This window comes from Neolamprologus brichardi, chromosome 11 (genome assembly GCF_056152115.1).
Source record: "Neolamprologus brichardi isolate AB-2024 chromosome 11, ASM5615211v1, whole genome shotgun sequence".
NCBI classification, from domain to species: domain Eukaryota; kingdom Metazoa; phylum Chordata; class Actinopteri; order Cichliformes; family Cichlidae; genus Neolamprologus; species Neolamprologus brichardi.
The window spans coordinates 16,196,524-16,214,253 of NC_142114.1; the positions used below are offsets into that span (position 1 = coordinate 16,196,524).

The 17,730-nt window shown below is 40.4% G+C and overlaps 1 protein-coding gene across 2 annotated transcripts; it reads left to right on the forward strand.

Annotated features, from left to right (window-relative positions):
• The first annotated feature begins 890 nt into the window (after nucleotides 1-890).
• On the forward strand, nucleotides 891-13,145 carry snx27b (sorting nexin 27b). Of its 2 annotated transcripts, none has more exons than XM_006804880.2 (13): nucleotides 891-1,376; nucleotides 4,925-5,156; nucleotides 5,372-5,564; nucleotides 5,954-6,018; nucleotides 6,116-6,220; nucleotides 6,313-6,391; nucleotides 7,811-7,974; nucleotides 8,064-8,153; nucleotides 8,644-8,793; nucleotides 8,921-9,049; nucleotides 10,261-10,320; nucleotides 10,417-10,479; nucleotides 10,618-13,145. In XM_006804880.2, exons 1-13 carry the CDS (start codon nucleotides 1,045-1,047, stop codon nucleotides 10,660-10,662), a joined length of 1,707 nt encoding a protein of 568 aa, XP_006804943.1. In that variant the 5' UTR covers nucleotides 891-1,044; the 3' UTR covers nucleotides 10,663-13,145. The 2 variants fall into 2 exon arrangements, with proteins under 2 accessions (XP_006804943.1, XP_006804941.1); XM_006804878.2 differs by having other exon boundaries at nucleotides 895-1,376; nucleotides 10,417-10,465.
• The last annotated feature ends 4,585 nt before the right edge of the window (nucleotides 13,146-17,730 follow it).

A 17,730-nucleotide genomic window follows, 5' to 3' on the forward strand; every position in this document is an offset into this window, starting at 1 on the left:
AACAAAAATCATACGTGATTCCAAACATTTTTTACAAATAAATAACTGAAAAATGGGGTGTGCGTGATTATTCAGCCCCCTCAGTCAATACTTTGTAGAACCACCTTTTGCTGCAATTACAGCTGCCAGTCTTTTAGGATATGTCCCTACCAGCTTTGCACATCTAGAGACATCTAGAATGCTTGCCCATTCTTCTTTGCAAAACAGCTCCAGCTCAGTCAGATTAGATGGGCAGCAGTTTTCAGATCTTGCCACAGATCTGAAAAAGTTGCAGTCTATGTTTATATGAAACGTGTGTTTACTTACTGCATTTGATGTATTTTAACCATATGTAATACAGATGTTACAGAATGTATCACGTGTAATTGATTGTTGTTGATTTTGCCACCCCATTTTCCATCCTAATCTCATGAAACCCTAAATAAATTTCTCTAGATCCGCCCCTGTGTAGTGTTTGAAAGGTGCTATATAAATAGACTTGCCTTTTGTAAATATGCCAAAAAATGTACACGTTTACAAAAAGTGCTCTTTTTGTTCTACAAAAAGGGGGGAAAAAAACACTGTAACTTCAAGGGTTGATAGTTTAGACCATGATTTAAGCAGTGGCATGTGTTCTCAACATCTCAATCAGGGATTTATCAGTGAAATATTAAACAAAAGCGAATTTAGGAGTGGTGAGATTTCTTATGGGGTCCGTGTTAAGTCTGTGAATCACATTTTAGGAGACTCAAAGTTACGGTCTGATCTCTTTCTTCACTGATTTAGTTTAAAAATTGCAGACTTCTGTTTGCTCTCGACACAATTATGTGCACTACTCAAGTAACTTAACGGTCAGTCTAAAAAAAGCGTCTCTGATGGTCGACATGGAACGCCTCCCGCGCATCCTGCTACGGTCTCGCGAATCATCGTAAGATTTCGGCTTTTTCCGGCTTACCTCATTCAGTTAGCTAGCCAAGCTGATTAGCCTGCTACTACAAGCTAATGTTTGTATGATATTTAATGTTGTAGCCGAATCTGATTGGATGATACAGTGAGTGCAGAAAAATGGCGGACGTAGCGGGGCAAGAAATTTGTTCCCCGGTCCCTCCGTCACCTCACCCTTCTTCTGGTAACGGCTCCGGCAGCGGTAACGTTACACCGGGCACCGGCGGCAGCTGCCAGACCGCAACCACCGTTACTTCAGGCCCGCGGCTGGTTCGGATAGTGAAGTCTGACTCCGGCTATGGGTTCAACGTTCGGGGGCAAGTAAGTGAAGGAGGGCAATTACGGAGCATCAACGGAGAACTGTACGCCCCACTGCAGCATGTTAGTGCGGTCCTTCCGGGGGGTGCCGCCGACAGAGCCGGCATTTCGAAAGGGGACCGGATTCTTGAGGTGTAAGTACTGTTTTTTAGCTAATCTCCAAGCTGCTTATAACGTAAGTGATGAAAATAACCTGTTTCACTTTCCGGACGGTCACGCAGTGAGCTCAAGGCAAACGTGACTTTATAGCATCATTCAGTCAAACTGGGAACACCAAGGTGCCAGTGTGTGCATGCACTGTGACACCGGTCCTGCAGAAGAGCCGTTCATCCCAATGAAAGGAGTGTCTGTGTGTGTCAGAGAGAAACGATCCGGGGATCATTAGAAATTCGCGTCACACTTAAATCTATTCCTCTCATCCACTGCATGCCAGATATTTCCAACTCACTCCTGTGCACATTCACATCATCCTAAGCAGATGCAGTGTGGGTCATTTATCAATGAAACACTTTGTTTACACGAATCATGAATGGTAAACCAGCTCACATCTTTAACATCAGCATCACTGAATTAGATGTTACTTAGCACTGAGGATTATTGCACCTGGTTGATTTGGCATTGAAGTGTTCAAGTGTGTGTTGAACTGTTGTTGTGTGGAGTAACACACAGCATCAGCATCAGTACTCATGCTTCAGTGTGTCTGTGTGCATGGAATACCATGATGCAGAGAGGGAGGGATGCCTTGAGTTCAGTTCTGATTGGCTTTGTCCTCTAAAAGTCACTTTCTGATTGGCTGGCTTTTGCACACTGCTGTGTCAATGGATGGCCTGCAGTAACCTGGCAGTTTGTTGACCCCATTATTTCTGTGTGCCAGCATGTGGATGTGTGCATGATCATTTTGTTATCATATACAAGATACCCTTCTGCTAGTATTATTAGGATGGTATATAGTGGTAATGTAAAGCTACAGTACACTTACTAAATTTACTAGCCACATAGTATCCTTCAAGACCAGAGTGTACATAATATATTAAAAAACAAAACTTTAACAGTGTGGGACAATAATGAAAACATGAATCAAAATGCAGGATCACACAATGTAAAACTACTACTTAGAAAAACATGAAGTGAGCTCAGAAATCAAAGACTCGACAGGAACAGAATAAGTCAGACTCAGGTTTAGAATAACAAAGAAATCAAAACAGGAGTCAAGAAGACTAGAATAATAAAAGCCAAACAGCAACCCAAACACAAATATATGCACTACGAATCCTAACCTTGAAAAACCACACACAAAAAAAAAGAAAACTGGGACCATGGCAGTCTGAGGTTATATGAAGGTTGTAAGGTGGCACATTAGAAAAAACTGTAAAACTGTAATCACCACGTGGTCATTGAAAATCCTCGGTTGGCGACTTAAATGTTAGAGTTACTGTTGACTTAAATTTTTCTCTGGCCTCTCCTGTCAACAAAGCATTTCAGTTACTGGATGTCTGTTTTGAGATGCTTCTGCCTGAAATCCTGAAAGAGCTACAGTTTCTGAGTAACTCAAAACAGCCAGTCTGGCGCCAGCAGCCATGCAACATTAGTGACTTGATTTTAACCAGGTCCTCTTCATCGTGCTTAATTAACATGTGATTGGCTGGTTCAACATTTGCTAGTTTAATACAAGTAAGTAGTAAAGTGAGTCTAAGCACTCACATTCACACTGGAGTGGCTGCATACTAGCTGCAGCATCTCAAGTATTTTTATTTATTTGCACTTTTATAAACAGCTCCTCCTCTCATAAAGGTTATATATATTGTTTAAACACTTTTCAAGGTGTCAAATGCATTTTAATTTGGCCTTTAAACTATGCGTGAGGGGTTGAACATTTATACATGGAGTACAGAACACTGCATAGTGTTAGTCACTTAATAAATCCTTAAGCTGCAGCAAAAACAAAATGAACACATACTAGTAATTTCAATTATAAAAGCAGAACTAGAAATCTGTCACATGGGAAGGGTGTCTACTGTAGAGTGTTTATCATAGTCAAAAGTGCTGATAGTGGCGGTGCAAAGGCCTCTGTGTCAGGTCCTTATTATATCATCATAAAGCTGCAGGAAGGAAAGAGCTGCCAAAATGCTTAGTCTGCATTTTTTCTTGTAGGATACGTTTGCGCTTTCTCCCACTCCACCTGCAAGATTGTTATATTTGTGTCCTCCATATTAGTCTTTTCTTACTTTTACCTACATAATCATCATTCCCAACTTTGCTATGTGTGCACTGGCTCAGAATGCCTTCTTTATGTTGAGTACATGTGTGTAGCTATTTTGTTCCACTGTAGGTATAATAGAGCTTATGTTCATCGGGCTTCAACCCTCCATCTAAATGCCAGCATGGCAAACATAACAGATATGTATTCATTCAGTTGAAGCATTTCCTGCATTTCCTGTCCTGGCTTGTTACCATCTCAGTGGTTGTCTTTAATATAAGTTAGTGAAACATTTGTGGGCTTCTCACAACGTGCTTGTTTAGAAAATGTGAATTAGGACACTCAAACCTTTTGCATACTATCACGCTGCCTAAAAGATGTCACCCTGTGGTGATGTGTTTTTTAAGTCTACTAAACCCTAGAATTGGGTTTTATTTTCTGCTCAAAGCTCAAAGTGTATCTTAACAGCATATTAACACACTTTATCCTGTATTTATCACAACATGTGTTTTCACATTAGATGATCAGAGCGCATCTATGTCTACTTAATGTGAGAATTTGCCCCCAAACCACTGACTGTGATACATTTAGGTTATGCAAATATCATTTACAGCACTGCTGGCTTCTGTAGTCTTTGGAAATTGTTCAAATGAAGTTTGGCCTGATTCCTCATTCACTGTAATATTTCCAAGCTGTTGTTTAAGTCCTGGAATGTAAAACACAGAATAATTTATTGAATCTCATTCAGGCCTCGTTCAAATACCGCCTTTATCTGCCAGCCAACGCTGGAGCTTGTTTTAAAAGTGTGAGAAATATCCAGTGGTGTCGCTGAGAGCTTTTAGATGAGGCGACATGGTTGTTTTGGAGCAAAGTTAACTATGGGTTAGGCTGCTACAGCTCTGTCATTCACTCTGTTCGACACAACTGCCAAAGTGCACACACCCAGTGTCGCTCACTTTCAGCTGTGCTCATGACATAACCAAAGGTCTCATTTCTGAAAGAGATGATGCAAAAGTTCTACAATATGCGCACCAGTATTTCTTATTTGAACCCTTTTTTTTTTGCTGTTTCCCATTTCATTCAATATTTTATATTGTTTAGCAGTTCAAATAATTCTTGTTATTTGTGAATCTTATAATTTCATGTGTTAAACTTCTACCCTGAGAGAAAAGAAGCAAAGTACAAGGCACTGATAAATTATGTCTGAATATAACAGCCCTGCAGTAATGAAACACTTAGTCATTTCTCATTGGTGTTAACAGCATGCCGTCTGTGTGTTGATTCAAGTCTCTGGTAATTAAAGGCTGCTGTTTAGATTATTTGATTGCATTAATTTATAATTGCATTTTCACTATTGTATTTCCTAATTCAGTGGAAAAAAAACTTTGTACTCTTTTATGCTTATGAAAAATAGAAAGTTAACCTTTAGAATATTAAAAAAGAAAATGCTTGCCACTCTAGTATATAAATCTCTTTATTCAACAGCAATGGGGTGAACGTAGAAGGAGCAACACACAAGCAGGTGGTAGATCTGATCCGGGCCGGTGAGCGAGAGCTGGTGCTGGCCGTGCTGTCCGTTCCTCCCCAGGAGGCCGACTGCCTGGATCCCGGAGACGACGGGTCGGCCCAGTCCTGTTACGACTACTCCGACAAGCAGGCAGTGCCCATCTCTGTTCCCAGCTACAAACACACTGAACTCAACCATGAAAAGTTTGTGGTGGGTACACTCGTGCAAAAACACTCGGATGGATAAAAATGTTTTTGTAGTTGGACGCAGCCAGTCACAACTCAAGGCTTATGCGATTGTTACATTCATGAGATATTTATATTCAGGTCTGTGAGCAACCTAATGTTCTGGATATTATAAATACTATCCTGTTGACTAAAGATCACCGCCTTTTCATTTTCATTTTTCCACTTTAACTCTTCCAGGTGTATAATGTGTATATGGCAGGCAGACAGCTGTGCTCCAAGCGTTACCGGGAGTTTGTGATTCTACACCAAAACCTGAAGAGGGAGTTTGCTAACTTTACTTTCCCCAAGCTGCCTGGAAAATGGCCTTTTTCCCTGTCAGAGCAACAGCTGGATGCACGACGCAGAGGCCTGGAGGAATATCTAGAGAAAGGTGAGGAAGAGAGGAGGAGAATCAGGCTTTCTTCATAGGGCTAGCACACAAACAGTTCACTCGCTTACAGTTGCCTTCCATATTGTTTGGAACAAAGATACAGCTTTGTAGTTTTGCTTCTGAACGCCACCACAGTTGATTGTAAATCAAACAAACAACACGTGATTATTCAAGGGGTTTTCCAAAACATTTGCATGACCTCTTTAAGGATTACACACATTTTTATAAACAGGACACCATTTTCAGAGGCTCAGAATTAATGTGACAACTGACAGTTTTATGGCCAGGTGGTGAAGTCGCAGATGTCATTGTATAATGACTTTTATTTCACTTACACACACACACACACAAAAAAACTGTATCTAATATAATGTGTGTTTCATCTGCAGTGTGCTCTGTCCGAGTCATTGGAGAAAGTGACATCATGCAAGAGTTCCTGTCTGAATCAGATGAGGTAAAAAAAATAAAAATAAACGTGTCTTTTTGCCCGTTCCCCGCCTGTGACTCACTACGCTGTGTCTGTCTTTCTGGCTGTCTTTGCTGTGACCTAGAATTATAACGGTGTGTCGGATGTGGAGTTGAGAATAGCGATGCCAGATAAAACCACACTCACTGTCAGAGTTCGCAAAAATTCAACTACAGACCAGGTCTATCAGGTAAAGCCACACAAACACAGTCCTGTCCCCACTATAATCACAACATAGTTTCAGTCTCTCACTCTCATTCTGTCGCAATCTCTCGCGTTCAGGCTGTTGTTATGAAGCTAGAGATGGACAGTGTAACAGCCAGCTACTTTGCTCTGTTTGAGGTCATCAACCACACGTTTGGTGAGTAAGGACAAGTAACTCAAGCACAGGTTGCATTTTTGCATAGCACAAATGTTGCTGTAGTTGCTATCTGTGATCACTAACAAGTGACAGAAAAGAAAATATCTGTATGCAGCCACCTTTTTTATAACCATCTAGAAGCAAATACCTTATACATGAATAATCATGCTCATAATATGGTTTGTAAGGGCATTTATAATGATGTCACATTCGTTTGACAAAGGTTAGTGTGTTGTTTGTGCCTAATTTAAAAAATGAAATAAAACTACAGTAGTAGCATTTCTGTTTAATGCACAAAGTTCTCTATGACCTGTGTCTATTACAGCAAGGACAAATGGACCACAACATTAGCAATAACCAGTCATATTTGATGAGAATTAAAGTTTTGTGTGTATCCACAAAAGTTTCAATTTGTTCTTTCTTTCAAGGAATAAATCAGCAAATTCTATCCCCAGTGATGTGAAGAAAGCCATCCCCGTTTTATTTTTAATCAGCTGAAGAGCTGATAATTACAAGTGTATGCACTTGTGCTGTTCTTCCCCACCCCTTCCACACCCACACAACACTTTTTTTCTCCAAACTCTAGGAAGGAAATTGTTTAGCAGCACGAAGGAATCTTGCACAAGTAAAAAGAAGCATTTGTCCTGCAGTTCTAACATCAGTTACATTTACTTCAGTGTTTACTTTAGAATGTTGTAGTATAATGTCAAGTTACACTCCTTATGCTGTAGATGTAGATAACTCTGGCCTGATTTATTCTGTCTCAGAAGGCTCAGAAGCGTCATCTGTTTCCTGAAACGATCCTTAGCTTTGGTTTCACAGTAACATCGCTGTCTTTGGTTTTTGACCTTGCTTTGCCTTTCTTTTTTCCTTATTCATGTTGCATTGTTTTGTATGGCTTGGTTACTGTTACAACATTGTATCACAAAGCAGAAAGTAACAAGCCTACAACCACATTAGCAGCTCTTGAAATTTCATTAATAAAACCTATTATGAAGAATTTTGTTTGTTTGTTTTTCATGCAAATTATCGTTATTTTATTAAGAACATTTCTAATGGATCGCCAGTCTTTTTCCCCCCCTAGTGCTTGTATTAAATCTCATGGCCATCATTCTGGCAGTTGCTGAACAAAAGACACTTGATTTACTGCTGTACAAATGTCTGTCAAACTGACTGACACACTGACAAAGAAACTGACCTTCTTGTGCAGCTAGCCTCACAAAAAACACAGCACAGGTTATGTGACTTTATTGACATATCCAATAAAATGAAATTATATAAACTTAAATGAAACCCTATTGATTTTTGGTTCATAGATGGTATCCATCTTTGTGGAAGAAGTACAGTTAAGTCTTAGGAGGTAGGATTTGTGCTGTTAAATGTTCTACAAATTTCTTTCATGTCTTCTTTCTTCTTTAGTACGTAAGCTTGCCCCCAATGAGTTCCCCCACAAACTGTATGTACAGAACTATACCTCAGCGATCCCAGGAACCTGTCTCACCCTACGCAAGTGGCTCTTCACCACAGAAGAGGAGATTTTGCTTAATGACAACCAGCTCGCTGTCAACTATTTCTTTCACCAGGTGCGTACACACTGTGTATTTGTCTGCTCTGTTCGGTATGCTTAGTGGGTTTTGTATTTAATTGTGTCTCCTGTCTGACCTCTTTGCAGGCTGTGGATGATGTGAAGAAAGGCTTCATTAAAGTTGAGCAGAAGTCTTATCAGCTACAAAAGCTGGCCGAGCAGAAGAAGATGTCCATGGTCAGCCTTTTATATACAGCACACTACTGTTTGAGAGTAACATGCACATACAGAGACACTGTATTCTCACTATATCTGAGTGTGTCGTCCACTTTGTCACACTGCTTCATTCTTTCATTCATTCATTTCACTGAGTGATATACCGCAGTGTAAAAAGGAAGTAGTCTAAGAGCGAGTGTTAGCTCTAACTGGAGCATTCTTGCCAGCAAAATGTACTCGCTGAAAGTGAATAAGTGAGTGAGAATCAGTGAATTACTGCCATTTTGAAGAGATTAAAGCTGCTCCAGCAGGTAAATAATCACATCGCGTTTCTAAATCAGTCAGGCTACAGAGAATAACTGCACTCTGCTTTATAGCCTTAAGTGTTTTTTCGCAGTTAAAAAATGCACCCTGCATCTAAACTTCATTCAGCTGCAGAGCATCCTCGTGTTTTTCAGTTTGTGAAAAATATTTAGCTCACATTGCCTCTTCTCCCTCTTTTTTTTCACAGTACCTGAGTTTATTGCGAACTTGCGAAGGCTACAACGAGATCATATTCCCCCACTGTTCCTGCGACTCTCGACGTAAAGGCCACGTGATCACGGCCATCAGTATTCACCACTTCAAGCTGCACGCCTGCACAGAGGAGGGGACGCTTGAGGCAAGGCCTGCTCGTTGCTGTGTGTGTGTGCGTGTGTGTGTGTGTGTGTGTGCGTGTGTGTGTGTCTGCCTTTTCTATACCTCTTGTGTAACAGGGTGAGTGTACTGAAGCCTTCGTGTTGTTCCAGAATCAGGTGATTGCATTTGACTGGGGGGAGATGCAGAGGTGGGACACGGATGAAGAGGGCATGGCCTTCTGCTTTGAATATGCACGAGGAGAGAAGAAGCCACGCTGGGTCAAGATATTTACTCCTTATGTATGGATCACACACAGATCACTGCATGCATATTATGTTTATTTGTTAATACTGCTACAAATGAAATAATTTTAAAGAACTCTAAAAGAAAAAGTTCAGGATGAGGAGAGTTACTGCTGTATTAAGAAGGAACAGATCATGGTAAATGGTAAATATGGTCTCTGCAGATATTTTATTGAGTAGATTGACACCACTTGTATGCCTTTACAGTAAACAAGCAGCCAGTAAATTATTATTTTTTTAAAAAGTAGTGGTAGTAGTGAGCCTAGTTCACTTAACACATTACATCATAGCAAACTTCCCTGTTTGTATGGATAAAATCAGCCAGATACACAGGCTAATTAACCAAAAAAAAATGTTTGAAAAGACAGAAGCCCATATTTAATTGGAAATAGTACAAAAACATACCCGGTGATGGCACCGAGAAGTATCGAATCTTGAAAAATCATCATCTTAAATTTAAGTCCTTTAAAAAAAGTTAGTACAGGTGCTTGTTTACTACTGTGTTACATCACATCTTCTTTCACCAGCTCTTAAAGCCTTTGGAAACCAGTTACTGTTGCTTTATAAAGTGTGTTTATGCTGAGATAAGTTAACAAGTTGGTGGATGTAAGTTAAACTATATTTACAGAAAAGTACAAGAAGGTGGTATCAAAGTTCTTATAAAGTCCTTGTAAAGAAAAAAAAGAGACTTAGCGCTCTCATTCCTACTACTCTTTTAGAGCAGCGATGTTAGGCTCCTTTTATATGGTGGGTGACATGCAATCACTTTGATCTCAAGTGGGCCGAGCCAGTAAAAATACAGGATAGATGTGTAAAATTAGAGAAAAGGGTATAATGGTTCTCTGCACAGACTGTCCTGTAATTATAAAATATAATGGTTTTGTTAGTTTACTGCTGACTAATTAACAGTTGAAAAACAGGCCCATTTATGTCATTTAATTATTTATCTGTTAATTACTTTAATTTAACATGAAAGCTAATGGGGGTGGGCAGTTTGTATCAATAGGAAAAGCTGTAAAACGTATTAAATACAGTTAAAAACTTCAAGTCTATGCACTCCTTCAAATTTTCTAAAGCTGTTCAGTGAGTCAGATTCTAGTCTTCGCTGGGCCCATTCTGACCCTTGGGCCTTATGTTTGACACCACTGTTTTAGAGAGAACCGTATAAACGCCAGTCTAAATCTGTGCTTCTCTTTGTCATTGTTTAGTTTAACTACATGCATGAGTGCTTTGAGAGAGTCTTCTGTGAGCTGAAATGGAGGAAGGAGGTAATGCCCTTCTGCTTCTTTACAGAATAATCTGCTCTAATACAAGCCATTTACTTCTGTCCTGTACTTACGGCAATAATGCATCTGTGCCTTCAGGTGGAAGAGGAGGCTACAGACAAGGACAATAAGAACTGCAGTAAAGATGGTATGTGTGGCAAGGTAAGGCTTTGCCTGCCTCTGTCCAGTTTGATACCAGTGATAATCCTTTTACTTTTTTGTTTTGGTGTTTTATTCAGTTTCTTTTCCTTCTGTGTCTAAGCTTGTGGTTTTTACCCCTGGTTTCTGTTTCTGTAACAGAATATTTTCCAGCTGCTGAGGCACAGAAGGGATGGGGGCACCTAGGAAGGGAGATCGTTACCTCGTAACTACATCGCCATCACCACCTCAGCTCAGTTTTGGCCCTGACCTTCCCCCCCATACCCACCAGAAATCAGCTGTTAACTACTCGGACGTCATTTAAACTCCATCAACTTCAACATGAGAAGCTCCTCCTTACATGCAAACCAACAAGCATCTGCTGATGAACACGTTGAATGAACAGACGCATAAAAAAACAAAAACAACTAAAGACTTGTGTACCAGAACTCTCGAATCCAGCACATCACGACCATGCATTAAGCAGAGCTCCGTTGAAAAGAAACGAGCTGCCTACAGAATCAAAGTGACGGATTCATGCGAGCCTTCCTCTTATTGGCAGGGACTTGAAGTGGAATGTGACGTGCAAACGATCGGGGTTTTGAACCTCCTTTTAAGAAGTCCTACTTGAAAAAGAGAGCTGAAAAGATTGGTGGACAAAGAAAGGAAAGTAAAAGTCGTTAGCTGCCCTCAGAAAGGGGACCACAAGATCACATTAATCACTGATTCGGAGGGGTGACCACAGGAAGACATTTAGCTTCTCAGTTTATGGATTAGAGCCTCAGTGTCCTGCGTCTCCATGCGTGTTATTAATATATGCAGAAAACCCCATCAGCTAAGAGAGAAGGGGCAAACCAGAGTCGAGCCCTGATAAAGTAAGTTACAACTGAACCACGTCACATACATTAATTTCCCTGTGTTGCAAATTGCATTTGCATTAATAATGTGACAAACGAGAGAAGGGATGAAGAACGCAGATTTTCTTTATAGGCTGTTTGTTTTTTTCATATTTGGGTGCATATCAATGCTTAGACATATGTTGCACTTTATCCAGCAGTATTATTGACCTCCAAATGTGCATAGTATAATGTAAAAGGGCAATAGATGGAATTATAATGGAATAAGTACAGGTATACGTTTATCACTGACTACGGTGGCGTTATATACTGTGTGAGTGTGCAGAATTGTGCATTCAACTCTTAGGTATTTATAATCTTTTTAATGAACACGCCATGCAAAATGTTTAAGGCCATCGTGGAGCAGCGGTGATGCGGAGCTCCGCTCAGACACGTAACATCGTGCTTTACCCAGAAGAGGCAGCAGGGGTCCTTGTCCTCCTGCCGGCTCTTGAGCATGCAGTTATTACTTTTTTTTCTGAGAGCTCCCACCGGATTTATAACGGGCCTGTAATTCAAATGGCCTTTCCATGCAGCACTATTTATCTGTCTAGCTGGTGCTTTGCTGTTGAATCACTTATTCTCTGCAGATTCGGGTTAAACAGGATGACAGTCTCCGAACAAAAAAGCGATGGCTTTATCCTTCGACGATTTGACAAAATAAGGATTACAGTGCGCAGCCCGTAAAGACGTCCTACCAGCCGATGATTCAAAAAGGTAAAGCTCAACACTTTAATGCCATCTCTAAATGAGCCCAGTTCAAGTTCCAATTAAGAAGATGTAATCAAAACAATTATGCAGTGAGCTAGAACCTAATTATTTGATGGTGCAATACAGAGCCTGACAAATAAACAAAAATTACAATTCATTGCATCATTAAAACCTGGCGCTGCGATGGCTGAAATTAAACATTTATTATTGCTTAGTGCAATTTTGTGATCTTGCATCCTTATTAATGAAATCTTAATTTGTTGCACTTTTTTCATTTTGAAAGTTACCAATGAGTCGGATAAATATTACATGGTTGTTTCTACACCAGTTGCTTTTACAAGGTGAGAGAAGAGTGGCATGTTCAGTTATTATTATCTTAATAGAAGTATTTTTAAAAATCAATATATTGAAAGCTGAGATTTGTTCTTAGGTTTAAATTAAAGCTTCTTCTGAGTCAACAGCAATTTTATAAAACAATCACGTTATAGGTTGTAGAAACAGAATATGATGCCACTGGCTTAATAGCATTAATATTAAAGATATTACAAGACAGTAGGGAGCTTTAAATTTACATCAGTGAGTCTACCTGAGAGTCCTCGTTATCATGATAGCGCTGTTCACGGAAGCATTTTGGGGTGATTAATGAGCTTCAGCACACCTTTGTGAGGGTAGAAAAGAGGTTTAATTGAATGTGTTGAGCCTTGAATTGAGAGATTGAATGTGCAGTCCTAAAGGCTGAACACATTTCCCCAGGATTCGTGTCTGCTTACTGAACCATGTCTGACACAGTCGATTGTCTGGCATCGCCTGATCTGCCCACCTTCAAGCCCGTGGGCTCACCCATCCACCCATTTCCCCTACACACACATGCACACACTTTCTCATGCTGACTGAAGTTAGATGTCACGTACAGTTAGATTCGATTTTAAATTCAGCTGATGAGCGTCACACTAAGAAGGGGATGGAGAATGACAACCTACAGAGCCTTTGACATGTCGAAATGTAAAATTTAAGCAAGTGTTTGGTTACATCGCTTACTGTAATAAATTGTAACATATTCTTTTAAATAAACCGATTTATTGATGCAAAGTTGGTTCTTGTTTATTTGCAACTAACGTTGTGTGTTTGGAGCTGAGTCAAGGAGTGCGGAAATCACAAAGTAACAGACAATCCCCACAGTGGGCAGAGCCAGATTTCTCCTATAAAGTTGATTTTACACCTGTACCCGTGTCTTTATTCCACTCTTCCTCTTTTCCTCTTCTCTCCTCACCGGCTTCCTCTTCTTTCCCCAACTCCAGCATCTTATAATGAGATCTGGGAGACAATTACCCAATAGGCAGCGAGATAGCCGTTACATATCGACCTGCATGTGTCTGCACCCAGTAATTAATAGGTATTGATTGCTGCTGGTGAGGTGGTGACTGAAAATTATCTTGGAATGGGTGAATTTTGAAAAGCTAAAATCTTTGGCCTGAAAATCTGTCCTGAGAGACCTGATGGAAGTATTCAGACCTGAGTGCTGATTAGTTTCTGAGAAAGACACTTCACAAAATAATTAAGCTTTATTCTAATAGTAGATCCACTGCTGATGGGAGTGTAAACTCATTTTCAGCTTCTGTGCATTTATTGCATGTGAAATTAGTTGTCATTTTGATATAAAAACATAAAAAGACCCAAGCGCTTCTCTCTTCATCTTCCCTCCAAGGAATTGCGTCTCCCTGCTTGCAACACACCACAAACGTGTTGTGAAGCTTCTTTTGATTGCTTGAAAATGTTTTTTGCACAGCTGGAGCAGTGCCAAGTGTTGTTCTCTGTTGTAGGGAGCTTTTTAACGGCCTCCAGCATGAAAGATTACAGGCTGGCCTAAAATAAAAAGGTGAGCTGTTTCTGAAGGTTTGATCACCTTTTGTAAAATATTCACCAGCAGGCCTGAAAAACTTACTTTTAATGGGTAAGCACTTGTATCTCACAACCCTGATACATCCCACCCACATAATATGATGGCTCTGATGACTGGTGACATATAATGGAAAGAGTCACTTAGGTATTTAGCTAAATTGCTTAGTTTCAGTGATAGTTCAGTTTTTTAAGTCCAAATTTCAGTGAACGAAATGACGTCTTAAAATTGGAGGATGATACGGCTGGTAGTATTTCAGAATCTGCAGATCTAGTGAAATTTTCACACACAACCAACTCTAGGGTTTACAGGGAATGGTCTGAAAAAGAGAAAATATCCAGTGAAAATGCCTTGTTGATACCAGAGCTCAGAGGAAAAGAGCCAGACTGCTTTGAGCTGATAGGAAGGCAACAGTAACTAAAATAACCACTTGTTGCAACCAAGGTGTTCAGAAGAGCATCTCTGAGGGCACCACATGAAGTAGATGAGCTACAGCAGCACTCATTTGGATTTTAGGGTCAGAATTTGGTGTAAATACCATCAAATCGTGAATCCATCCTACTTTGTATCCACAGTTCTGGGTGCTGCCTGTGGTGTAATGATGTGTAATGATATTTTATGACCATCTTCTCATGGCTGCTTCCAGCCGGTTCACACACAATGTCACAAAGCTCAGATCATCTCGTGTTTGTTGAACATGACAATGAGTTCACTGTCTCCACAGTCACCAGATCTCAATCTAATAGAGCACCTTTCTGACGTGTTGGAACAGGTGATTCACATCATGCATGTGCAGCTGACAAATCTGCAGCAACTGTGTGATGCTGTCACATCGATATGGACCAAAGTCTCTGAGGAGTGTTTCCAGCACCTTGTTAATTCTATGCCGCTAAGAATTAATGCAGCTCTGAAGGTAAAAGAGGTCCAACCCAGTAAAGGCAAGGTGTACGTAATGAAGTGGCCACTAAATGTACATTCTGAATTATAGATAAATTTTGATATATAAAATTCAACACTTTAGAGTTAAAATATTAATAGATGAGTGTTGTTACAGTGGCTGAGTGATCCCCCTTACTGTCTCGGTTGTCTAAGTCTGTGTATGTGTGTGTATGTGTGTGTGTGTGTGTGTGTGTGTGTGTGTGTGTGTGTGTGTGTGTGCATATTGCATATTCTCGCTGCACTGGTGGGTTTCTTCAGTTTACATCTAAGTAAGAAGGAGTGAGCTTCTGTGGAAAACCTATTATGGGCTGGCAACCTGACAGCTCCTGCTTGTCATGCTGACTGTGGCAAAAGCTGATTGGCAAGTGAGTGAACTATAAAAACAAGTTTCAGCTTATTTGATTTCAGCAGCTTTTTCACATTTTGATCAATTAAACCTCATTAAAATACAAGACAAAATGGTATTTCAGCGATTACGCCATCCTTTTAGATTGTCTCTCTGCCTTATTTTTCCCACATAAGCAAAAAAATTGCAAAGCGAGAGCACTGCACAAGCAGCCGTAAGTGAACAGTTTGTGTGGAAGCGATCTGAAGCAACAGAAAGAGACAGCTTCAGGACCATGAGTGGTTACTGCATTAGGTCTGCAGCAGAGCCCTTACTTTACCACTCGATGTGTGCGTGGGTTTGTGTTTGCGCTGCTCTTGGTATCTGTGGATGTGTGTGTGCGCGCGCAGGTACGCGCGACAGCTGCAGCCACAGATTGCAGTGGCCCCTTGATAGACACGACGCGTCTTCTGCATCCCGCTGCATTGTGCTCGTCTGTTTGGATGACTCAGTGTGCATCTCCTCCCAATAAACAGATCTGCATGAGCTGTCGACACAAAGCAGGTGGAGGAAAGAACCAGTGAAGGAGGAGAGTATCTCAGATTTATTACCTGCGCTGTAGTGCAAATCTCAGCAGCCCAGTTTTACAGACAAAAGGAGTTTAGTAGGCCGTTGAAATACACAGAGATTTCTCCAATAGTGAACTAGCCTACAGCACATAGAGGACAAGTCAAATTAATAGCCTCGGGGTAAAGGTGCGAGTCCGGCTGTGCCAAGACACCAATTTGCCAAATTCAATCCTCATAATGTGCTTGCATTATTTCCCAGTCAATCATTTTAAGCGAGAATTTTTGCCAAGATCATCACATAAATCCCAGTGAGGACATCCTCTTCCAGTTCTGAATAAACATCAAGTCACCCATAAATGCTAGACACAGTACAGTTCAGCAGCAGTATAGAGGAGAGGGAGGAGGAGGGAACGTTTGTTCTTCACGTTCTTCCTTCCCCTGTCTCATTAACGAGCAATCAGTTAAAAAACTTTATTGGTCTCTTGCCGCTTTCTCAGCACATTTTTTTGCTCCCTCCTCTGTTTCTCTCAACCAAGTCATGAGACCACCTTGTTCTATTCGTCGTCTCTTCCATTCTGCGTCCTTTCTGTCGGTGTCTCTCTGCAAAGCCCTCCCTTCCTGCGACGCCCTCTCTTTTTTCCTTTTGCCCTCTCTATTGCTGTGCTTCATTACCTCTATCTTCCCTTTTCCTCTTTGGCTGTTCCCCTTCTCCTTCACTCCCCCTGTCCTCTGTTCCTATGTCGCTTTGAAAACTTGGACTGGGAGGAGACGAACGAGTGAAAAGACTGAAAATTTGATGCATGTGTAGAGAATACAAAAGACAAGATTGTTTATTTCTACTGCCATTATTTACAGCTCAGTCTGTCACAGCCCTGGTAATAAAGTGTCCAACATCATACATTACATTAAAAATCACAATCACAGGGACTGCATTTTTCTGCATACACAACAGCGCGAGCGTGGCAATAGATGAGCGAGAGTATGTGCATGTAATTAAATAAAAGCCTTGGGAAATTTACATGACTGATCATCGATTCTTCCTTTGCAGTCTGAATTTTACTGACACCAGAGCAGATAAACTATAATATTACAAATCATGAACAAAATAAGGAGTTTTGAAACATTTCTTTTCAGTGCAGTAAGCTCTTATAGATAATCAAAAAGCATCCTCCTTAACGATAAACAGAGGGCATGTTTGAAACATCACGTCGATGAAGTGTGTAAGTTTACAGAAACTAAAATGCAATAGACAGAAAATATTCCCTTGACAGTATGCGAGATGTGTTTTTTAGCACTTCACTACCATCTCAAGCAAACACAGTTGCTAAAGAAGATGCAGAAGTTCATCCGTAGCGCCTCTGATTCATCACATTTTTTGCAGGCAGACATCCTTCTAAAAGAAAACCTTGAAAGAAAATGAATTCAATTGAAACCCATACATCACTGTGATACTGTTAACAAAATATGGGCACTGCAGATTTAAGAAATAACCGTTTTCACTGATACTCATTACACAAAGCTAGGCTTGATGCAACCCTGAACTTTTAAACTCTTACATAAGTTCTGCTTTAAAACCTCTTTGTCTAGTTTCTCTTGACTGGGCAGCTGTAATCCTATTTTACAAATTTAATAAAGTCAGGCTGTGGGATAACTATCTTTAAGGCGTCTATTTCACAAAAAGCATTTATTTCTAGACTAAATATATGTTAGTTAGTCCACAAACCATCATTAAATAATGAAACAAAGCACTGTAACAGTGTTGGAGGCATGATGAGGTCTACAGTATACAGGATAAAGGACGAAACTGACGCGTCACGGTCCATGAAATACTCGCTGTTTACTTCCGACTGTCTTAGAGAGCAATTGTGCTTCCAGCACATCCGTATCTGTGTCATCTCTTAACACCTCCTTGGTCTATCAAATGTCTTTTTTTGCCTC